General features: G+C 31.8%; 1 protein-coding gene across 27 annotated transcripts in view; it reads left to right on the plus strand.

Annotated features, from left to right (window-relative positions):
* The window catches only part of ADGRL2 (adhesion G protein-coupled receptor L2), a 632947-nt gene that overhangs the window by 567242 nt on the left and 40023 nt on the right, over nucleotides 1-25682 (plus strand). For 26 of the 27 annotated variants that reach the window (XM_075999599.1, XM_075999596.1, XM_075999609.1 and 23 more), the window contains 3 exons: nucleotides 11928-12037; nucleotides 18202-19002; nucleotides 24980-25273. In XM_075999599.1, coding sequence (XP_075855714.1) covers nucleotides 11928-12037; nucleotides 18202-19002; nucleotides 24980-25273 — 1205 coding nt within the window. Of the gene's footprint in view, nucleotides 1-11927; nucleotides 12038-16475; nucleotides 17276-18201; nucleotides 19003-24979; nucleotides 25274-25682 lie in introns of those variants that run through there. The other variant, XM_075999642.1, reaches the window with a different exon arrangement.

Here is a 25682-nt window from a genome sequence, read left to right on the forward strand (position 1 = left end):
TCTTCTTTTGAAAAGTTTGTTTTCATGTCCTTTGCCCACTTTTTAATGGGGTTGTTTGATTTTTTTTGTTGCCGATTTTTCTTACTTCTTTACAGACTCTAGTTAATCAACCCTTTATCGGATGTGCTGCATGGGAATATTTTCTCCCATTCTGTAGGTTGTCTGTTTGCTATGGTGATAGTTTCCTTGGCTGAACAGAAGTTTTTTGATTTGATCAGGGCCCATTTATTTATTTTTGTTGTTGTTGTGATTGCCTTTGGCATCTTCTTCATAAATTCTTTGCTTAGGCTAATGTCTATAAGAGTTTTTCCACCATCTTCATCCAGAATTCTTATGGTTTCATGTCTTAGGTTTGTCTCTTATCCACTGTGAGCTGATTTTGGTGAGAGGTGTGGATCCTGTCTCAGTCTTCTATATTTGACTGTTCAATTTTCTCAGCACCATTTATTGAATAAGGATTCTTTTCCCCAGTGTATGTTTTTATCTGCTTTGTCAAAGATTAGATGGCTATATGAGGATGTTTTTATATCTGGGTTCCCAGTTCTGTTCCATTGGTCCATGTCTCTATTCTTGTGCCAGTACCATAATGTTTTAGTTACCATAGCCTTGAATTTTGTTAGTATAGCTTGAAGTCTGGTAAATTGATGCCTCCCAATTTGTTCTTTTTCGCGTAAGATTGCTTTTGCTATATAGCGTCTTCTCTGGTTCCATATGAAGCATAGAGTTATTTTTTATGGATCTGTGAAAAATGATTTTGATATTTTAATAGGGATTGCATAGAATCTATAGATCATTTTGAGTAGTATAGACATTTTAACAATGTTGATTCTGTAGACCGATGATCATGGCATGGTTTTCCACCTGTTTATGTTCTCTGCTATTTCCTTCCTCAGTTTTTCATAGTTATCCCTGTAGAGGTTTTTCACCTCCTTAGTTAAATATATTCCTAGGCATTTTATTTTTTTGTTGTTGTTGCTATTGTGAAGAGTATTGAATCTTTGATTGGGTTCTCAGTTTGACTGTTGTTGGCATGTAGGAATGCTACTGATTTCTGTACATTGATTTTGTAACCTGAGACTTTGCTGAATGTATCAATTCCAGTAGTCTCATGGCAGAATATTTGGAGTTTTCTAGGTATAAGATCTTATCGTCAGCAAAGAGCAATAGTTTGACCTCTTCTGCCCCCATTTGGATGCCCTTGATTTGCTTCTCTTGTCTGATTGCTCTGGCTAGGACTTCTAGCACTATGTTGAATAGAAGCAGCGGATAGAGGGTAACTTTGTGTGATTCCAGTTCTAAGTGGGAATGCTTTCAATTTTTTCCTATTCAGTATAGTTTTGAATAGATTTAAGTATTTTTTAAAATACCACACTTCCAGAAGTCTTAGGATTTTATTTCTGTACCTTAATATTAATTTGTATAATAATTCTGTCAACATTTGTTGCCATGCTGTCATCAAATTGAGGTCTGTAAAAGCAGAAATCATATTGCTATCAACTGTACTAGATTTTTTTTTTTTGGTTATATTTAAGATTTATAATACTGACAAAATGGCATAACATCAAACATTTTGGGAGTCAGAAAAAAAATCTTTATTCTTAATTTTCCTCTTTATCAAAATCATCCAAACTAAGGAAGTGAACTTTTAGGTGAATTTAAAATAGCAACAACACAAATCTAGTTTATTCAGTTTTGCCCTCTAAAACTGTTTAGTTGCAGGTTCTTCTGCATTGTTTGAAACTCTAATCCTCTGAGCGGGTAATTAACGGACTAGAAAAGCCATTTGTGGAAAAGAAGAGCCATAAGGGTGAAAATATTTCTTCACTGAATGATCCTTAAGAAGTAAATAATTACAAATGGAAAAGATTTGGGATGACCAATCTAAATCTGAACATAATTAGAAGAAATAGAATATGAAAATCAAAATGCTTGGCATGCACAACAATCTCATATCATAACAAGACTAATTAAATATTTAGAAACCAAAATCCCCCCACAATTTGAAGAAAAATAACCCACGACAAAAGGGTCTGTAACTTTGCAGATAATTAGCAAGGGTTATAGGAAGGAAAAATATCACAGATTGGCTCCACCGCTCTGCAAGGTCATGTCTTATTACGCTTTGTCTTTTATATAGTCTGGTAACAAGTTTCTTGCTAATTTAATCTAACTAGGGCATCCCATAGCGATTTCCCATTTCCCTTGTTAAAAATGTGATAGTTTCTGCAAGTGCAAACTGCATTAATTTAACATTTTTATAAATAATTGCTCTTAATTGATGCAGGTAGTACTATTTTTTTGAATTATTAAAAGTAGAGGCCTTGAAAATTTGGACACAGAAACAATATTTTTAAGTATTTCAAAATGTTATGGTTTTTAGCACCACTTATATTATCTTATTCCTTTCATTAAATAGTTAGACCTGATGACCCTGTGAATGAAACTTAGTCTCAGTAGCATGCTTTGTAAATAAATATTTCTTATTTTGCTAATAAAAGCAAGCACATTTATGTTGAATGTGCATTTCTGCAAACAAGAGATTTTGTACTGGATTAATAAGACTCTGAGTGAGTCAAGCCTAATTTGCATTAAACTGACCCCAAGGTCCAGTAAAAACTGTGAGGAATTTCAAAGGTTTCTAAAACATAGAAAGTTGTTTTTAACAAATCAGCATTGCCATTTCAAAATGCTTATGTTAGTAATTAATGTGGAATTTTCGAGAAAATTTTTGGAGTTTCTAAGATGCAAATTAACTATAAATATTAAAGTGTATATACTTTATAGTTATAATTCCTGGCACAATATTTTACTCAGATACAAAAAGATTATGGGGTGTATCACTTATATGTTATTCCTATTTTCAACATTTGAAAAATAAAATAATAGCTTACTAGAATTGAGTTTACATGAAATTTTACTGTCAAGCTTTTGTTGACTTTCCATAGATTACCTCATAATTTACTTTTTTGCCTGGGGACTTTCTATTTTTTAATACACTATAATCTTTTTCAGGCAAGTAGATTTATGTTCATATATTGATAGTATAGAAAGACAATCTGTGGTTTTTGCATATGGTTATCATTTTGGCGATAAATTGAATTTTTCTATAATTTTTTATAATTGCAACTTTAAAAGACTTAATTGCAGTTGTAATTTTTTTTAAAAATCGGGATTATATTTTAAAGTTTTAAAAACATCAATATATAGGAAATTGAATGGAATAGAAATTATATATATTTTTCCAAATTGTATATCTATACATATATATACCAGTATTCATGAATATTATGCTAAAGATTCTAGAAGTAACTTTATTTCAGTAAAGATTTGAAAATACTTTAAATAATACAATATTCTATAATGCAGAAAATATAATATCCTAAAATCCCTAGAGAATTAAATTCCATATGATGGTTAGAAATCTAGACTACACAAATTATTAAATAAATTATGAGAAATAGTTACATGACAAATGGGAATGTTGTTATAGAACACCTTTTTACCATATTAATTACACACCATTTAGTTTCCTAATGTTATGTTTACTTAGCAATTAGCTAAGCTCACAAATCATCATTAATAAATATTTAAAGAAGGCAGGACCCACCTAGCTCTACAGAATAAAAGTTTAGAAGATAAAAGAGCATTTTATTATAAAATTTGAAAAAATCAAAGGTTTGATGTGACATTCAACTCAACTTCCCTCTTACATCTGTGAGGATGGTTGTAACCTTGTATCTTAAAGCATAACTTCTTTGTATCCCCTCTCAGTTCACTTGATTACTTTGCTTGAGCAAATCTATTTGCACTGGAGCTCACCTATGCATGTTCTAAGATCATCTGGTGTGTGCGCAAAAATTGTACTAAATTGGGACTAAAAAAGACAAGTGTTCTAGTGGCTGGGGTATTCTAGGTCATTTGAATTTGTTAGTGAATGGAGAAGTGAATGAAGCTAAAGAGTACTTTTTTTTCCTTCCTGTTAAATAGATAATCTCTTAAGTGTTTATTATTAGCATTCATGAAACAAAACTATATTCAAATTGACAGAATTCTCTGAGAATCAGGTACAGCTGATTGAAGTAGAATTGGATGTCTTTGGATGTCTGTTTATTTTCTATTAACCATGTTTATTTACAAGCAGAAATACTCAGGCCAACCATTCATCATTATTTCATTTATGAAACACTGAATTCTTATCATGTGCCAGGCATATAATCACTTCTAATAAGTATTTATAAGTTGGCAGCTTCTCTTTCTTTTCACTTTAGTTTTTCCTCTAACTTTTTGGTGAGGTTTCTAAATTTCTTTAAACTTGTGTACTTCAACAGAATATAATTTACTTATGAACATAGAATTTATCTTTATTTAATAATCGAGACTCAAAAATGAATATAATTCCTATTGCATTAATTAGCAAATAGATTCATATTATAATAATTCAACTGTAGCTGTTGTGTTTATTTAGAATACCTATGGGTGTGGTTTAAACTCTTCCAGGATACTCTTGAATGTTCTGTTTATACCTGGCACTTTGAAAAGAAGTATTTTTACATGATACCCTGGTACTATGAAAGCATTTATTTCCTCTACAGAAAGTGAGCATTTTTAACTGAGACAGAAAGTAACTCTGGGCGAAAAAAAAACAGACCTATCATTGCTAGTATTTTGTAATTGAAGTTTAAAACCTAACAGATGCCAGTATGAGATAGAAATTGTTGAATCTGCTTGAACATTGACCATACAGACCCAATAAAAAATTGGACTAATTATTTAATGAATAATTGCATGATTTCAAATTTAAGCAAACTTGAATTTTTAGTTTCTGTATGGTAGATACACTGAGGTTTTCGATTGAATCCTAGAGTATTTGTTCAAGTTGGTAGATTTTGCATTTTTAATCTTCCTTAGAACTGTGGTGAATAATGGCCCCTGGCAGGAGATAATGAAATTTTCTTAATTTATATTTTCAAGTAGAAGCTTCAATTGAAAATGGCATCCTATGGCCTGGGGACATAGCTCTAGTGCAAGTTTCAGGGGAACTGCAATAATAATGCGGTGCCATCGGTGACGAGCAACGATGGGACAGTGAAGAAGTAATTTAAGGAAGAAAAGAAAATGCACCAAAGCTTTATTGTAGCATATCTAATGATCTGCTGAAGATTCCCAATGGTTTTTGGAGCATGACTGGAGAAACTAATGTTATCTTGCCAAAACAGAAGCCCCTGCTTAATCAGCAGAACAAGACTATTGATTAAAACACCTCTCACAATAGATTACACATGGAATCTCATCTCCATACTTTGCACTTGGTAAAGTGTAATAATGAGCATAAGATAATCAAAAGAAGAGTAAAAGCAATTTGTTGGGCCTTGTACAATTCAAGATTAGAGTTGGAATGGATACAAATTTGCATGAATAGTTCAGCCTGTTTTTAAAGGTGTACATAGGAAAGAATATGCACGGTGTAGGGTCTACTCTGGAAGAGTAAGAGATGTTCCTTCTGCTCCTTTAAAGGTTTGCAAAACTGTGTCCATCCTTATACAAGGGACATTGTTGTTATTAATGATTTTGGTAGTGGTGATGTTTTTGTTGAGGTTTGTTATCCAGGTATTATGCAAAGAGTTGCCTGCATTATCCCATTTAACCTAAACAAACTTCTAAAGAAAGTATTATGTTTTACAGATGAGAAAGCTAAGGTAGAAAGATTTAATACATTGCTTATAGACTCACAGTTAAGTAAGCTGCCGAACTGGACTTAAACATCAATTCTTTTTTATTATAAAGCCTCTGCTTTTAAACACTCATCTCTTCCCAATTACCAAATGAGTTTGCTTCTGAATAGAGATAAACAAAATGCTATATTGTTTTTGATACAATTTATTCTCGGAGTATAATAAGTAACCTGTGCTTTGTGCCTTCTTTCACTTACAGTTTTAAAAGATTAATAAAAAGGAACATATTAATAGTTTGTTTGCATTAATAGTTCATTAGAAATGAGGCACTATGTCTCAAAAATAAAAAGATAATGTTTCTTCAAAATACTGCTGTTAATCTGTGCATGACATTTCCTAAGTAATTTCCATATACTAATGTATAAATTAATGACAATATATTTTTATAAAATGCCTTTTATCAGTTACACATTTTTCTTGACTACATTTATCTTAATTTCAAAAAATACTGTGGATACCCTAAAAGTTAATATTGAGACCTGAGAACATTGATTACATCTGGAAGACAACATATACTGTTTGCAATAGTTTTGACATTTTGCCATCTGCAAATTGTGATTGGGTAAGCGATAACATTAGATATTTTTTAAAGTATTTTTTGAAATTTCTTCTTTTATTGTACAAATCTGGACAATATCAGTGAATATATTGGTATTTTCTTGTGCATATGAAGAAAATTAATAAACTACTATCTCCAAAATTATTTGGTTTTTTTTTTTCCTTCAGCTTTTAGAGATAAACATTTGGCTTCATTCCTGAATTGAATTTTTTCCCCATTTAGGGTAGAAAGACTAAAGGAATGAGTTTTTAAATAATGTTTAAAATTCAGTGTTTTGCCAAAACCAGTTTATGGCCTATAAAGCAGAATTTAGCATTTTCTTTGTTGTGGTTGATGAGTTTTATGAATAAGATATAAGTTTTATGAATATTAATGTCAGAAATCATACTTTTATTCTGGTATTTGAACTTGATAATGTTAGAAAGCATTTATTATTAGATTGATTTTAGTTACTTGGAATTCTCAGGTTGAGTGTTGTACTCTATGTATACTTTAGAATAGTAAGAAAAGTCTTTAATATGGTAGTTAGAAAGTTACAGCCAGAAATTTCACATAAGTGACATTTTTGATAGTATCTTTAACCCAGTGATGTGAAATAATGATTAAACTTTTGTCTTTACATGCCAAATTTGAAAAATTTCAAAATGTATTAGAGAATGTGAAAAAATAATTAAATATTTAGAATTTGGGACTGAGTGCTTATGTACTTTTATATTTATTTATTAGTTAGCATTAAATCAAATCATCAATTAATACCCCAGACATTGCTTAGACATTATTTGCAGGGCTTATTTAGGCCCCTGAGTTCTCTCTTAAAGCAATTATTGCCTTCCTAGAATTGAGCCAGTCTATTAAAATTTATTTCAGTAAATAAGTCAAAGGTTGAATATAGAAAAATTTACAGTGATTACAATGAATCATTTTTCTGTTATTTTAATGACATCCTGCTCTGAAACAGTATAAAAAAACATAGTGTTTTTACAGATTCTCAAAAATTTTATTTCCAGTTTATTGTTACAAATTTTTATTTGCTAGGAAGTTTTTAGGAAAACATTATACTTTCCCTCTTACCTGTTAAAAAATGGGCTCATATTCGATGTATACATGTACTCAGATAATATACTTCCATGTCAAGAATTGATATATAACTAGCAGCTTGTTCAAAATTAAAGCAACTAAACCCCTTGATTCCTATACTCAAAATTAGCAAGAAGACATGTTAACATAAATCATACTCATCACTTATTTTCTATTTCACTTGTATTTTGTTAAGTTTTATAGAGTAAAAGCAAGCGTCACCATACATGTTTATTCTTTACTAAAGTAGCTCAACCTATCTTATTTTCACCCAGTGATTCTTGAACAGGTTACATGCACCGGAATCACCTGCAGAGGTTGTTAAAACTAAGATGGCTGAGTATCCGACCCCAGAGTTTCTGAATCTGCTGGTTTCGAGGGGGGCCTGATAATTTGCATTTCTAACAAGTTTCCAGTTGATGCTGGTGGTATTGTTATGAGGCCCACATTTTGGAAACCACCACTTTAATTATCGTAACTGATCTGTGCATCTTCATAAATATAAAATAAGTTATTTGAAAGTTGAAGTGTTCAAAATGTTTCTAGTATTTATTTATTTATGATGAACAGTAATCATAATTCTTTCAAATTGTAATCAAATATCCACTTATTTATAAAAAACCTTATTTTTCTCTTCTGCCTTGTTCTCAGTCACACTCAATTTTTATGCTTAACATGTAAGAAAAGTGCAGGTTATTAACCTAATAAATCCACTCGGCATTTCCAAAACATACTGATAATTTAATTGTTAATACAGTGAGACTTTTATTGATAAAGCATTCTTTTCATGTGGGGGAAGAGAAAGAAGTCATGCCAGGAGCTATGCTCAGTACCAAGAATATAAACTACTAAACCAACACCTTTTTTTTTCTTGTCTTAGCTATATGCCTTTTCATTTTCATCTGAATTAAAACTTGAAGCTAAGCACTCAGTGTGAATTTACTTTGCTTCTGTGGCTAAGTAATTGCTTTCTTTCCTGATCTTTCTAAATGATAGCAATTTATAGTTTTACAATCTTACCAACAGCATATTGGTTCAGGAATTTTCACATTTTTCTTAGCATTAACAGCTCACATTGGGTATTTCCTTCTCCCTTGTATTCTTATACTCTATTTGGAAACTTAACTCCTTGCTTCCTTCATAAAGAATATATATAGTCTGTCTTTTTATTTCCATAATTTGGTCCTCTAAAACCTTAGATTCATTTCTATGAACCAAGATAGTGGTATGCAATGCTTTGATTTTCTTTTACTTTTTACAATTAGGTTCCTCTTCTTGATGACCATTTACTTTTCTTGTCCTCAATTTTCAACTTTTCTCAAGATTAATTTCTTGTACTTCTGAGATATGTGTGTGTATTTGTATATAAAATATATATTATGTGTTTACATATCTCTATATAAATTTCCAAATGTAAAATGAACATTTTTAATACTTTGGGAGGCCATGAATTTAGGAATTTATATAATTTTATTTACAGGAACTTCATTAAGTGTCTTTACCTTCAATTGTGCTTATGATTATAGTTGTAAAATAAACACTTCTTGCTATCTGAAAGCAAATGTTTTGTACAACGTGGTTATTTAAAGAAATAAAAATTATGTGGTTGATATAAGCTATCATAATTGCTTTTTGACAATGATTTGAACTTGTAATTGTGGTCAGATGACTAATGCAAAGTTGTTCAGAAAAAGAATAAATGTGGGCAATTATTTTTCATTTTATGGTTTTGGTCCTCTTTCAAACAAAATATAATCGAGATGAGAATGCTTTACTTGCAAAACATACTTTTTGACATTGAGGAATATAAAAAGAAATTTCCAATCCTATATTAGTCATATTTATTCATCCAGTTACCTCTAGTGGGAAAAAATTGGGTAATCTTCAATGTATTCTTTATTTTGGAGAAATAATATAAATTCCCAAATCCTGAGAGCTACTTCCTCTTTCACTTCACCTTGGTCAGAAATCCTTCATATTCTTGGTCCATTTCAGCTTTAAGTACAGTCCCCTTTCTCTCATATGTTCCTGGTGTAGTGTTGTGAAAGGAGCCTTCAATGAGACAAAAAGAGTGATGACATATAGGAGAAGTTTACTCACAAATGGAATTGTTATTTTCTATAATGAAAATATTTAAAAACCATTCAAAACATAACAAAGTTTGATTGAGTGGTTACATTAATAAAATGTATAACAAGGGAGTATATAAAAGAGATATCTAACACATAAGGAGTTTATATTTCTTCTTTTCTGAGAACTGTGAGACTAAGATAAAGGGAAGATCTCTGTTGTTCTGAATAAATACCAAGAAGGGCATAAAAGGACTTTAGTTTTTAATGGGGACCATGTTACTGATTGAGGATTCCTGGGAAATCAAGAAATTTGTAAAAAGCAGTGAAGTCTCTTGCTGCTAATTTTAAGAAAGAAGAAAAAGAAAAACATCAGAATTACATTTTTCTTCTTTATCTGTGCTTTTCTTTTTTCTTTTTTTTTTTTTTTAATGAGACAAGGTCTCACTCTGTTCCCCAGGCTGGAGTGCAGTGGCAATATCATAGCTCACTGCAGCCTTGAACTCCAGGACTTAAAACCATCCTTTCTACCTATGAGTAGATGGGACTACAGGTGCATGCCACGGCACCCAGCTAATTCTTGTTTTGTGTTTTTTTTTGTAGAGACAAGGTCTTTCTATGTTACCCGGGCTGCACTCGAACTCTTGGGGTCAAGTGGTGCATCAGCCTCACTTGAGGCTCACTTTAGGATCAGCCTCCTAAAGTGCAGGGATTACAGGCATGAGCCACTGCTCCCGACCATATTTATACGTTAGTTGAAACATTAGTTATTGACAATTGAGAAATCTTAAACCCACCTCCTGTTTTAATTTTACATTATAAATTAGTTCTGTGATTTATGTTAAAATAATTCATTTACACTATATGATGAACCACTGGCAGATTTCTTCCAATGAGTAAACCAATTTAAAAGAAATACAGAAAAATGAGAGGAAAACATGATAATGCAGAAGACTCTGACAGTATACCATTTGCATATACCATGTTCTTGAAAATGACATTATATATATGTTTTTAAAAAAATAAACACCATACTGTATTATAGAGAAATAATAAAAGTTAACATTAGTTTAATATTTATACAAGCAGTATTGGTTATAATTTATTTAATATTTAAGACACATTTGCAATTCATTGTAGTATATTTAAAATTATAAAAATTTACCTATTTAATCCTATAGGAATTTTCAGTCTTTGCTGCTCTTCAGAGAAGGATCCACCTGGTTTTGAGTTGAAACCAGACCAAGGAGTAGGACTTAACATATACAACCTTCCTTAACATGATTCTTCTTCCACTGTCCCTTAGTTAGTTGTGCTAGGTAGGAACTGAGATGCTTTCTCTAAATTCTTTATAGTGCCATTTTATGGTTCAGCTACTTTATGCACTATAGAATATCTAGTATTCCAACTGTTAAATATATTTTTTATGATGTTCTTTTTCTGCTTGCTTTACCTTCTTAATGTATATGCTATCAGAAAACATATAAAAACCCTGAAAACATTCCATTTCATTGGGTTGTAATCAAATCATATTATAAAAGAAATAGTTCTTGCCTTCACAAAGCTTGTAAAAAGACCATTTGGACAAATTCATAGAACTTAAGTAACATCTTGCCCAGAATTCTAACTTTTCTAATACTCTTGATGAATTAATAACAACATAAAAATAAGAAAACACTTCCATATAATAATAAATTGGACATTCTAGGCATCATGTTAGTGTGGCATTCTTTTTAATGTTATATTTCAGGGAGTATTAATTTAGAACTGAAGTACATAGTTATATCATATTAATATAATAATATATAAGCACATTGATTTTTGAAAATAAGGAAAGTAACAACAATGCTTAGACATTCAGTATGTGCCAATCACTGTGCTAAATGCTCTAAATGCATTTTATTATTTGTATAGGCCATAGCATATAAGGTGAGAGGTACTATATTTGTATTAGGTATTCAATAATGTAGAAAAGTACTAGTAATAAAGAACATAACTGCAAACTGGATTTAGATGATAAACTTAAAAAACTTGGCTCCCTATATGTTTTGATATATTGTCAAAACTAATTGCTTAACTATTTAGTTTATGATTCTATGTTTCTGTTTAATAATACCATTTTTAAAAAATTGTAATTGTAATTCTTATGGCATTAAGTATCCTGGTAATATTTTCTTCTTGGCCAATACATGTTGAATATGTCAAAATTTCATATTAAATATATAGTAGAATAATAAAGGACAGTCAGCTATTTTCTTTTTACTTCTAGTTAAAATTTAGTGTGACCCATAGTACAGAGACTACAACATAAAGAAAATAAAACTTTTATAACTATTTAATAATGTAGAGCAACTTAATATCACTTGAAGTTTTTAATTTTGTGCTTCTAGTTGCTTGAAGAAAATACGAATCAGTTCTATATGTTATATTTCTCAAGTAAAAATAAACAAATAAATTAGTTACACAAGTTTGATTTATTTTGTTTTCCAGGTGCAACAATCGAACACAGTGTATAGTAGTTACAGGGTCAGATGTATTTCCTGATCCATGTCCTGGAACATACAAATACCTTGAAGTCCAGTATGAATGTGTCCCTTACAGTAAGTATGAAATTTATATTTTTCATTTTCTCCAGCATTACTCGTTGATGCTGAAAGACTACACATGTGAAAGAAGCATATGTTTATGGCCTATAAAACCATTATGCATGCAGAGCACTAACAGACTTGGGCCTCCAATTAGCTTCATGAAGTGTGGAAGGAAGCCATAGTGTGATGCTGGCCAAGTGTCTGTCTGTGTTCTTAAGTGTTTGGCTTTTAAGGCTAGTGTTTTTCCAGAAAACAAACTTGAATTAGCTATTCAATAGGGCCGATAGAAATCTGTACTTTTGCCCAATACCAGTTGCTGACAAATTGGTTTGGCTCACAGTTTTCTAAAGAAGGAATTGACTTCAGTTTTAATCGTGAACTACTTGAATGGCTACCTGCTGTTGTTGTAACTTTAGTGCTTGGTGAAAGCTACCATTGCAGTCACTGAGGCAAGTGCTTTCCTTTTTGTTCCATGGTCCTTAAGGGAGCATTTCTTTACACAACTCAAGAATGAAATCTTAACAATAAATAAATAGAACAGATAGACCTAACAAAGTCTTACACATATTTCTGTTTTTAATTTTGTAACATCATTTTTAAGATCCTACAGAGGGGTATTTAATATTCAATTGAAAATTTTATAGGTAGGATTTAGCTAATCTAATTTTATGTAGTTTCCCCCTAATCTCAGAATTCATACTTCAAAATAACATCTATACTTTCAATAGAAAAAAACATAACATTTTAGACAACTTGAAAGTTGCAATGTATTACCTAATTTTTATAAAGTAGTTTGGTAGTACTGTTGTCTCTTTTACTTTTTAAATTGGGAAAAAATAGAAATGTAATTTAGTCATGTTCATAGGCATTTGAACTATAAGTTTTTTATCAGCAATTTTACTGATTTGAGACAGTTTTTGTATTCTTCTCTCCAAAAAAATACTGGATTCACCAAATAATGAAATTGCTGTTTCCAGAATCTTGAAAACTAGATCACTCGTTCTGATAGGTTCATATGTCCAAACGATCATGATTTCTAAAACCAGCGGGCAAATTCTGATAGATATGCTATGTCCAATATGATAATAATATATTCTTACACATACTAAGAGAAGGCACCCTCTCTTTTCTCTGCCACAGTTTTGACAAATTGGCTTTTTGTGTTATCAGTTAAAGGCCAAACACAGATTATCTTTTCTTTTCATCCCTGCTCTGTGTTCCTGTGTTACTGTGAAATGGATGCTTTTTATGTTTTCAGTATTTTTTTTATACCATGTGTAGGATTGGAAGCCTACTGAGAAAACTGATCTTTATATTATTTCTCCTGTGTGTAGTGTTGGTGGCTTACATAGTCATTCTCCTGTGCCACTTAGAGGAACATTGTATTCTTTTGACCTAACCAAAATTTTGTTCCGTAAAGTCACTTTCACTTGAATTTAGCATGGTTTCTGTCCTCAAATTAGAGAAGGACTACAGCATCCATTCCCAAACAGTGGAATCAATCAGAGCTGCCAAGAATTGTGTCTTTCTGGAGCCAGTTCCTGTAACCTAGTCTATAGACCAAGAACAGTGTTAAGCAAATATTATTTTCAGACTCTTAAGTTATTTCTTGCGCTGTTTAAGAAAGGAAAATGTGGATATCTTCTGGAACATCTAACTTTCAAAATTTTACTTTTTCAGTTCTCCAGAAGTATTGTACATTGTGCACTAAACTTGCAAATAGCTATACTCAGAGAAGTATTTGTTCTTTTTAGTTTTTTGTCTTTTAAAATAAAAAACCTCAGTAATTAATTTGCTGTTACCTTTCTAGATGTTTGCACGAAGCAGAAATAAGTCTATGGCATTTTTTTTAACCACTCCTTGGTAGAGAATAGAAGTAATTATGCTTCCTATATACTGTATACTAGTGACACACTATAAATTGCACAGATTCAACTAATATTAAATTTTAATGCAAAAGGTCCTTTTAGTTATTCTAATCCTACATAGAACAGTATATTTCCTTATCTCTCGTTCCCATTTTCCTCTCCTTTTCTTTCTTTATGCTTCTGTTCATTATATCCATTCCTTAACACTTGCTTTTGTTTTAATCCTCTAGCTTTCACTTTCTCCTTGTTTTAATAGTTCTTGTACTTTGTTATATTTGCCTGCCTCTTTTACATTTTACTTAGTTAATAAAAATTGTCACCATCAGATGCTATTTATTATGTATTTTTTTACCACTTGGCGTTGGGCCAGTTTCTATCCACAGCAAATCCTCCAGGAGCTTATGGATCGCAAACTGTTTCATCCTGTATAGAACAATTTTAGAAGTTTTCCATGACTTCTGAAAATTTTATAATAAATTTGCTCAACAGAGAACATTAGAAATGCTGTTATTTGGTTTACTTTAATATGCTTATAAAGAGGCACATGCATTGTATATGACATTTGTACTTGCCTAGATAATGTCTGTGTCAAAAATGTATATATAGAGAGCCTCCTTTATCATGGACAGAGTGTTAGGAATGGCAGTTATTTGTATTTGAAAGAAGTCATGAGGATCATGGAGGATAAAGGAAAGTAATTGGAATTTTGATCCTACCGGCAGGTCCTGGTTTTCATTTTTGTACACCCATTTCAAATTATCATTGTATTCTAAAAATTGTACTGAAATGTTAGGTACAAGTTTTATTTGATGAGAAAAAAATAGCCATTACTATTGATTAAATCATTTTTAATGAATAAACATATAAGATTATTCAAAATAAAATAGTGTGTCACTTCAGATACAGAGTATGTAGGCTGTAGTTAGCTTGGGTCAGTTTCTTGTCCTGCATATACATGTAGTCCTCCACTGATGTTGGCGGGTCGTGTACTTGTGTGTTTGGTCTATAGAAAAGTAAATGTATTAACTCATACAGTCTCTTAAGACAAGTTGCAGTATATATTTGGCATGTGATATGGAATGTTGATGTTAATTAATTTTATTATATTTTTATATTCTTATGGGTTGATAGACTTTTGGCTGATTAGACAGATATCTATCCTTTGGACTTTTCACCAAAATCATAGGAACATTTTATTTCAAAGATCCATATCTTTCTCATAGGATACATTAATCATCCAACATTTTTTTATTTTTCTAAAAAACTTTTATGTTTGATGTTACTTCTCACTTTTCATCAGAATTATAAATTATATATAATTCATAATTTTAAAAAATATGTGGTACCAGCCAAATCATAAATAAATGAATACTTTCACTATTTGATATTTTGTTCAGTGGCTGCATTATCATTTTAGTGTATCAAATAATGAAATCCAGCCATTTTTAGTGAATGGAAAGCATAAAATATATTTTCTACATCTCTTATTGAACTCGTTTTAAGTTCTGTCTTAAATAAGTAAACATATTTTAGAATATATTTTTCCCATCCATTACATTTAATTGCTTTATTTCAGTAAAATCATCCTTTCCTTAGTTAAAAAAAATTACACCTGTATATAAAATGTATTCTGAGCAGTCAAAACACTAATGATCTCTCTTACCCTCATTTTCTCACCACGCCCTTCTGTTCTTGATTCTAAGCAGGTATAATATTACTCTTCAATGAGAAGTATTTTAGGACTAGTGGTTTATAAAAAGTATTGTTTCCAAGTCAGTAACACTAAATTTCTTCTATTTAGTGGGTATAGTCAGAATTACACATTATAGAGCAAATATGTTGCCTGAACGTGTTTAAACAGACCAGGTTGGTTGTGGCTCAATGTGGAAAATTATATGCTATTCCTGTAGCAAAAATGCTTGTGTGATGTGTTTCTCCATAGGTATTTCAAAAGTTCAATATTTAATCTTGATGAATTATTGTAATTTTTAAAATTAATCAAGCTAAGATTTTAATAAAATGTTCACTGCACTGTCTTGGAGTACAGTTTGGAGTTATAGTGTTAGCATACCCTAATGCATTTTAATAAGGGATAAGAGAGAAACATAGGTATCAGTCTGGTCATTTTATGAAATTCAGGCAACATACTTCAAACCTAGATATGATGTGAAATAGTATGTTATGGTTTGTAATTATTAGCATACCGTTTACCAACAAAGATCTTATATAGCACCCTTCCTAACTGCATAATCTATTTCTTTAAACTTGTAGGAGATTTTTTTTTCTCAGTTAACTCTACTAATCAGGTTTGTTTTATTAAAGCATTTACTTTTTATAAGGTCTGTGGAGTCAAGGTATTTGCTTTGAATGCTCGATATGATTGTTGTTGCATGCTAGCTTGCTTTCTGTGTAAATTGATGATGGCAGAATTGTCCTAATAAGCTAACCATAATTCTTTCTTCCTTTTTCTCCTTGCCTACTGTGCTTGCTTTTCCCTTGTATGTATTTTGCTTACTTTTTTTTATAGACTTAGTATTACAAGTTTGAAATATATATTATAGAAAATTTAATAAGAATTTTATAATATAAAGTATATATAAACTTAAATAAGTAAATTTACTAATTCTTAGTGGGGAAGAAAGGCATTACCTTACCCCACTCTTCAAAATCTCTATTGGGACTGGGGGGAGATTTATATAGTCCTAAAAAGGAGGCATTTTTTTAATGGTTAAGATGGATTTATCTACAAATAGAAAATAATAGAAAAACAATTGAAAAATATACTGAGATTTATAATTATACATTTCTTCTTACATAAATATCTGAATAGCCATGTCAATATTTATTAAATTTGACCTAAATTCCAAGATTGACTTGTCATTTTTATAAATGTATTTTCCTGTTGCTATGCTTATGTAAGTTTGGTCAGTTTAATAATTAAGTTCACATAAGATAAGTGGGGATGATACACCTATGCATGCATTTATATCTATGGCATACATATAGAAAGTAAAACTTGATAAGAATGCTGAGTGACTTTGGAAAGGCAAGAGTATATATACCATGCATTAGTGAAGAGTTTCATTATTTATTCAGGTACACTAAGTGAAGAAACATGCCAACATATTTATATTGCCTCCTTAATCTACTAAAATGATTGATCCATGTTCTTTTATGTAACTTTAGAATCTTTCTCCTGCTAGGTTTTCCTGTTGTGTGTTTCTCTTTATCCAAAGTAGTACAGCTCTTATTCTTCCTATATTTAGCATCTGTTACGAATTCAGTCTTAGACTAATAGTCAATTTATTTTAATCTTTTTTCTTTTTTCCTTGCACCTTTTTTATTTTTCTTCCGATGCTTAAAATAGAAGTGGAGCAAAAAGGTAAATAACGTATACAGTCTGAACCCCAGCTCCCTGTTATGTGCCTTATGGATGTTAACCTCCTCCCTCCCCTTCCCCTACAACACTCCTATATTAAAATAATTAGCAGGATCTCATATGTGCACCTCATAAAGAAGTCAGCTGTTGACATTGAAATTATATGACTGCTAAATCTGGTGATGGGATAAAAATTTCTGAAGTCGGCGAGGGGGAGCGGCCCTTTCTCTGTTTCTTTTTTACCCTTTATCTCTTTTCCTGACACCCTCGGATATTTTCTTATGATTAAAGTGTCATCTTGCCTGGCTTCCAGAACCCTCTCCATAGCATGCCATGGTTACAGGGTCTCCTGGTTGTTTTATCACTGCTTTTCTTACTTATATTTACTTTTCTGTGCTCCTAATTGCATTTTCCAAATATTTATGTTCCTTAAATTGAATCACCTTTGTTTTCAGTCTAACTTCTGTAAAAGTTCTAAATAAGCCTTCACATTGGGTTTTCTGTTTTATTTGTCTTATTTTGTGGTTTTCCTTTTGAGGGCTTATAGATGGGCTAGGGGTTGGAGGGTATAAAGTTTGTAATAAAATAAAATACTTTATCCATTAAGTTCAACATTTTAAAACATACATTACCAAATTATAAGATAAAAGCACACAGCAAAAATTGAAATTGTCAGCCCAGTTATGAATGGTCTTAAATTTAGGCTTGTATTTGTGAAAATAAACCCCAAATAAACTTTGTACACTAATACATTGATTATGGTTAACTTCAGACGTGAAGGGTAGTACTTACATTAAGTATACATTTTGGTAAAAGTGAATGCTAATTAAATGAATTTTTCTCTTTTGATTGGTGGTCATTAAAACATGTGTTTGCCTGTGTAATTTTTTAACTTGGCTTAATTTTTGTCTTTTCTTTATGACTGTTAGTTTTTGTGTGCCCGGGGACCTTGAAAGCAATTGTGGACTCACCATGTATATATGAAGCTGAACAAAAGGCAGGTGCTTGGTGCAAGGACCCTCTTCAGGCGGCAGATAAAATTTATTTCATGCCCTGGACTCCCTATCGTACCGATACTTTAATAGAATATGCTTCTATAGAAGATTTCCAAAATAGTCGTCAAACAACAACATATAAACTTCCAAATCGAGTAGATGGTACTGGATTTGTGGTATATGATGGTGCTGTCTTCTTTAACAAAGAACGAACAAGGAATATTGTGAAATTTGACTTGAGGACTAGAATTAAGAGTGGCGAGGCCATAATTAACTATGCCAACTACCATGATACCTCACCATATAGATGGGGAGGAAAGACTGACATCGACCTAGCAGTTGATGAAAATGGCTTATGGGTCATTTATGCCACTGAACAAAACAATGGAATGATAGTTATTAGCCAACTGAATCCATACACTCTTCGATTTGAAGCGACGTGGGAGACTGTATATGACAAACGTGCTGCATCAAATGCTTTTATGATATGTGGAGTCCTCTATGTGGTCAGGTCAGTTTATCAAGACAATGAAAGTGAAACAGGCAAGAATGCAATTGATTACATTTATAATACCCGATTGAACCGAGGAGAATATGTAGATATTCCTTTCCCCAACCAGTACCAGTATATTGCTGCAGTGGATTACAATCCAAGAGATAACCAACTCTATGTGTGGAACAATAATTTCATTTTACGATATTCTCTGGAATTTGGTCCACCTGATCCTGCCCAAGGTAAGAATGTTCTCTTACCAATACTTATGCCATTTTGGGAACAGCTTATGTTTAAAAACTTCTTAATTTTTTTCCCTGTTTTCTTTATTCATCCTTAAAACACAAAAGGACAATGTTGTGGTACATTTTAACCTTATTGTGGTTCATTTTATTTTTCTGAATGTCTTTATTTAAAGACATTCAATGTTGGCTTCAAGAAATTATAGCGTCATTGGTCAGTTTAGTTTTTCATTGCTAAAAATACATTACCAACTACAAACCTGTTAGTGTTTTTCCCCCTACCTGACTTCTGAATTGATTACAATGTATGTGCAGACCTTTTAACTTCTTGGCGCCAGTGGTTAAAGGAAATGTGTGTTAGGAAGTCCCAGGAGAACGGCTAGGTTTGATGTACAATGCCAGACATAAGTGTTCTGAAGTTTTGGCTTCTATTCTCTGGTTAGGAGAAGGAGAGTCATCCAATATCTTTCTAGATCATCATGTAAAATTACACATTTTTATTTCCTGATTAATTAGTGACAGTTTTAAGTCAGTATTTCTGTGACTTTAACTGTCACACATGGACTAAGCATTAAATGATTATAAGTGATGATTTGTAATGACAGATCTGCTAACATTTTTTGATTTGTATCCTCACTTATCTTTATGGAGGATCATTAGAAAGCAATGCTAAATTTTTGGAAATATATTCTGATTTAATAAGTGAGTTTAATTCTGTGAAAAATGGATTTTTGAGGGTAAATTAAATGGATATTTCATTAAAACAAGGTTATCTCATACTCATAAAAGAGTTACTGTCTTCTTATAGAGTGTGCACTATTTACATATTTTTTTATTTGAACAATGATGTGTGTTTGTGTGTTTCAAATCTGTAATATTTATATTTACTAAGTTAATGGGAATTTTCAAATATTGTGTGACTTTAAAGTTCAGAACTCAAAAGTTTTTTAGAGTGATTAAATCAATCTCTTCAACAGGGTGTGTGGAGATTAATGTTTCTTTCTTCTGTTAAAGCAATACACATACACATATTCAAGTATACTAAAAAATAAACATATGCTCACATAAGTTTTAAGATATGTTATAAATAAGTTCTATATATTGTCATATAGTCAAGACCTCGAAATTAGAAGTCACAGCTTTTTGTAATTGAATTTCTAATTTGAGTTATTATAGAATACCTTTGTTCTCTAAATCATGTATGTCTCAAGTTTTTTGGCTTCAAACTGTATTAGTAATGTCCATTGTTAAATTTCCAACAATTAATTCTTCTTTTAGGTCATAAAATCTTCATTGTTAGTATCCTAGAATTATTTATTTTAAAATTTATACATACTTGTTTGCGCAGGAGGCCAGCGATTTGGTATATTTCATGTATTTCAGTTGTTTCTCCAAAAGCTACTATAATGTTTCTCCCTTATCCTATAGGTTTGTCAAAAAGCAAACTTCAGACATTGATAAACTTCAGGCATTAGCTAAAATTGTATTGATCCTTGTGTTAACCTTTTGTAACCTGTATTACCCTGACAGCTGTTACATTTGCCTTAGATGGCAGTAAATCTTTTTTCCTCATTTGGAAAAGAAAAGAAAGGAAAGAAAGAAAATGTTTTAAAAATTATAAATTCATAATCGGGCAACACTTGAAGGATTGTGAATAGTTGAGCACAAATTCAATTCAATAAGAAATCATTACCCATCTACTTGTCACAAAATACTTCAGTGAATACAAAAATGAGTAATAATATCATTCTCCACATGTGACATATATTCTAGTAAATAATTTGATCCATTTCAGATGAAAAAGTCTTTGATAATTTAGCTGCTTTTCTGAAAGAGCAGTTACCAGCTTTGAAAATGAGAAATTTAGACATATATAGCAACCGTGTGTTCCTGCAGTTGTGTTTTGTCATCTAAAATAGCCGTTCTTAAATATTCCCAGAATGTGAAAATTTGTATTGACCCCTTATTAAACCCTTAATGATAAAAAGTTTTATCTGACCTAAATTCCTCTTGCTATTTGACCCATATTCTTATTCTCTCCCTCCTTATAATTTATCTTCATATGCTTTTAGAGACTCCTGTCTCTCTTATCCAAGATGTGTGCTATCTATATGCATGTAGGTGGGTCCTTGCAGAACTATTCTAGCCCATAAATTTAGGTCAAACCAATAACCCACTGTCAGCTTTCCAGAAGCAAGATCCAAGAAACTGATAGGACAGAGCAATCAGAGAAATGAGTTCCTTGCCTGTCCTGAAGCAATGATTGATCTGTTTGGCTGAAATTCATAGTTAAAGTCTTATGTACTGGTTTGCTGTCATGTATGTGGTCGAGACATAAAATGTGCTATAAAATTATCAATTCCTTTCATTTTTCATTGTGGACTGTTTCATAGTGTATTAGCATCAATACTTTCCCCTATTTATAAATCCGAGACTTTTTCATTCTTAACAGCACAAGCATGTTATTTCTCTGCCCTGATCTTTTTTTTCTTTGAATTTTTAGCTTTATGTGATCCCTGCCTAGTTAGTGCATTTGTTCCATTTCCCTAAACTAGGTCTAGTTTTCACCTTCTCACTCTCTAGAGTGGGCATAGGAAAAACTCTTTTCAGTTTTATTTTAACTCTTTCTCATTTCTTAATCTAGTTTGCTTTAGATTTATTTAATCTGTCTGCAGATTTGATACTCCAAATATTATCAAGGAAATGGTGTGCCTTTACTTGGATTTTGGCAGTTCTGAATATTTGTCTTAGACTAATTATGAAGTAAGATACTTCTGTAATATGAAGGAAGATTTTTAGAAAGAGCCAGTTTTATTTTTACAGCATTTAGAATGTGTTTAGTATAGAGTACATACTTCCTGAAGTATCTTTTCACTGATGAAGAATGCTGTATAAGAGATGATCAGTATTATTAGACATTAAATACAGGTAAATTTAATGGATGCTCATTTTTGCCTTAGCAGGCTACAGACTCACTCTAGCTGGAGTTCATTCAGTGAACAATGGGTGAGTTCTTGGATCTCAGTGAGGGGAATATTACCTCTGGCATAAATGAATATTGTCCTAAAACCCTTTCATGCAGGAAAATCCTATTAATAAATAGCAAGTTTGTAGTATACAGTCATAGTAAATTGAACCATTGTATATGTGTTTTTCAAAATCTTCCTGGGTACCTATTAAGTATATTTATTAATACCATTTCTTAGGTGTCTATATGCAAATGATAAATGATAGGCAGAATGCTAAGTCAGTTAATCTGGATGCTGTATATGGCATCCTGATAAATAGGGCTCTGTAAAAATGGGTATGGTTTGAGTTATTCTATTTTCAGTTGTCATATTTTCTGTTACCATTCATAGAATATTCTTGAGTTTTGAACATTTTACCATATTTCATTATGAAATGTTTTATTGTTTGTTTTTCTAGTCTTACATTATCATTACACATCTTTTCTTCTTTTAGAGATTTACAAGAACACAGTGTCAGTTAACGGTTCCAAAATAAGGACAAGGTGCTTTGTTGGATGCCATACTTCTCTAGAGTCTATGAAAATCTTTTATCTAGAAAAGTGAGATCATAGTATTTCAGTGTATGGACAAGTGACCTTAAATTACTTAATTTCTCTAGGGCTCAATTTCCTTATCTGTAAAAGGAAGATAATTATAGTGCCAACTTCATGGGGGTGTTGTGGTAAGGATTAAATAAGATGATCTGATAATTCATGAACAGTGACTGGCATAGCATCTGACACATAAATGCTGAATCAGTATAAACTTTGTGCTTTCTTGGGACCATCTCCACCTGTGGAAAGAATTAGTAATTTTTAAAAATCTCTGCATTTCTAGCTTTTACATTAGAAAAAAAAAATTGTTTTCCTTGAAGTAAATTTCAATCTTGCAAAAACCCAGGAATTCTTATTGTCCCCCTGATTGGTTTAGTTTTGTCACTTAAAGTTTGTTTTCATGTTATTTTCATGATAGCCCAATATTTCACTGATCTACCTATGAAGAATGTGTTAATTCACTTTAAAGTTTTTTAGATGATTAAAAGGTAAAAAGGTATGAAAATATATTATCAAAAAACAACATGGAAACATGGCTATAGAATATTGCATGAAATTCTGTGCATTTAGTTGAGGTCATTATCTACCTTACCTCAATTATTTTGACTCTTTACTGATGCTTAGCTAACGAATCACTAATTATGGTATTAATACATATTTCCATGATTAAATATGTACTAATTAGTATAGTGTCAAGTGATATATCAGGTGGTGTAGCAGCACTAAACCATTTGCTCTGCCCTTTTCCCATTTTGCTCTGATTCCCCACTCCTCTTTAAGACTTGATTCAGCAGCAGTCATTTGACACTTCTGCAAATGATTGTGATGCTTTTGACAAATGTTAATTGAGAAAGCACTGAAAGCCTGACTGCATTGTAATCAAAAGAAAATTACAGAGGTTTAACAAGATGTCAGGCAAGTGCTTTACAGAAAAAGATAGACAGGTTTGAATAGGTTTCTGCAGCAGCTGACTAGGCATGATGTTTGAGTAATGTACATAGGCATCTCTCATATGGTCAATAAATTATGCCCTGGAAATAAAACACATGTTTTAGAAGTTTCTCTTGAGATGGAGGGGAAAAAGGAGTAAAACGCTTATAGTGTACTTACTGATAACAGGAAGTTTGTCACTACTGAGAACTAGAAACATATGTACACTACTTTTTCTGATAAACTTAGTATACTCTCAATAGTGTCAGAATTATATAGACAAAGATTTACGGACCAGGGCTTAAAATAGTAAACATGTCAGTGATTACGTCAGCTTATTTTCTAATAACTTTTAATGTTCTAGCTTGTTTCTCATGTACAGATAAGGCATAAACAAGTTAATGTTTTTATAAAATGATTTAAAAAAATAGCTCTTTTTAATTTGTTCTACTCTAACAAGTTAAATTTAAGGCATCATATATGTAAGGTTTTAAGAGCCATTAATCTGTAGATGTTGATAAACCTTTAGTTTATTCTCTAATAGTTTTTAAATGGTAGTATTAAATTTTTACTGACAGATATTTTTTCTTGTTTAAATTAGTTCAGTGATGATAAATAGAGAAAAGTTTGAGATCCTAGTGGATTTAACAGTTGGAATGTAATATTGGAAGGCAAAATAGCCATTTAAAAAAGAAAAAAGAAAACATATGCTTTAAAATGTATAGCCATAGCTCCTTTTATATTCTCTTTTAAGGGTCAATAAAATATGGAGGGTTGATTTTGAATTAGACATGATTTGATCTAACCCTTTATCTTGATAAGAGATTGCACCTCTGATGGGAACTAGCTGCTTCCTCATACCTACCTTTTCAAAAGTAAAGATGCTGAAGCCTGGGATATTTCCTTACTAGAACAGCACAAGCATGCCAAGCTTATCTTCTGTTTGGATCTAATCAGGCTTGCTCAAAAATCTCTGAAGCAGGAATGGCTGCTGGGTGGAAAGATGTCACAGTATTTTTCTTGCAAGATGTAGAGTGGGTGACTTTAAATTTTTTTATTTTCCCAATTATGTATAATTGGCATACTTTTGTTGATACTTTGAATTTGATTGTTTATAGAATGTGAGTTTACATAACAAAATTTTTCTAAATTAAGTGACCTGCATTTCCTATTAAATAGTATATAATGAAATTACCCTTAAACTGTACTGTCATATGTTTGTTTGGGAAGTAAACTTAACACAGAGTCATACAGCAAAAGCTGAACTACCATCTTTTAGCCAACAATATGAATAAATTAGAATAAATGAAGAGATTTATTTTTCCTCCCATGCTACTGATGATGTCCGTAATTGTCATTTTGTTTATTTTGGGCAGATGAATAGGTAGGGTTTGTGCGTGTGTGCATGGACACATTCACACGTGCATGCCTGTATGCCAGTGCCAGTGTGTGTTTGAGGTTAATATACTCATCTTTTTTCCATAGTGCCTACCACAGCTGTGACAATAACTTCTTCAGCTGAGCTGTTCAAAACCACAGTATCAACCACAAGCACTACTTCACAGAAAGGCCCCATGAGCACAACTGTAGCTGGATCACAGGAAGGAAGCAAAGGGACAAAACCACCTCCAGCAGTTTCTACAACCAAAATTCCACCTGTAACAAATATTTTTCCCCTGCCAGAGAGATTCTGCGAAGCCTTAGACTCGAAGGGCATAAGGTGGCCTCAGACACAAAGGGGAATGATGGTTGAACGACCATGTCCCAAGGGAACAAGAGGTATTTTCTGTAAATTACCCTACATACATTTTAAAATTTAGTAAGTAGGCTCTGAATTACACTGAAGTGATTTTGTTTGAAGAGGGAGATATTTACAATAGCTAGCTTTATTTTTGTTACTTTGGTAATACAGAACCTATAGACAACTTAAAGCTTTGTAATCTGTAAAAGTCATTTAAGATCAGGCACGAAATTACCTCTCCTTCTTAAAGACCTAGGTCAAGCCGGAGATTTTTGCCCCAGGACTCTAGTGAGGCTCACTTACAGCTGCCTTTCTCATTACAAGCATCACTGGATGAGTCCCAAGAAAATCAAGGGCTTTTTGTTTGTTTCCTGTAAATGTATGATATTTCTGTGCTGACTTTATATTTACTGTTTATAATCTGCATTAAACCCTACTTTTTGTCAG

Source organism: Microcebus murinus, chromosome 2 (assembly GCF_040939455.1).
Source record: "Microcebus murinus isolate Inina chromosome 2, M.murinus_Inina_mat1.0, whole genome shotgun sequence".
NCBI lineage: Eukaryota > Metazoa > Chordata > Mammalia > Primates > Cheirogaleidae > Microcebus > Microcebus murinus.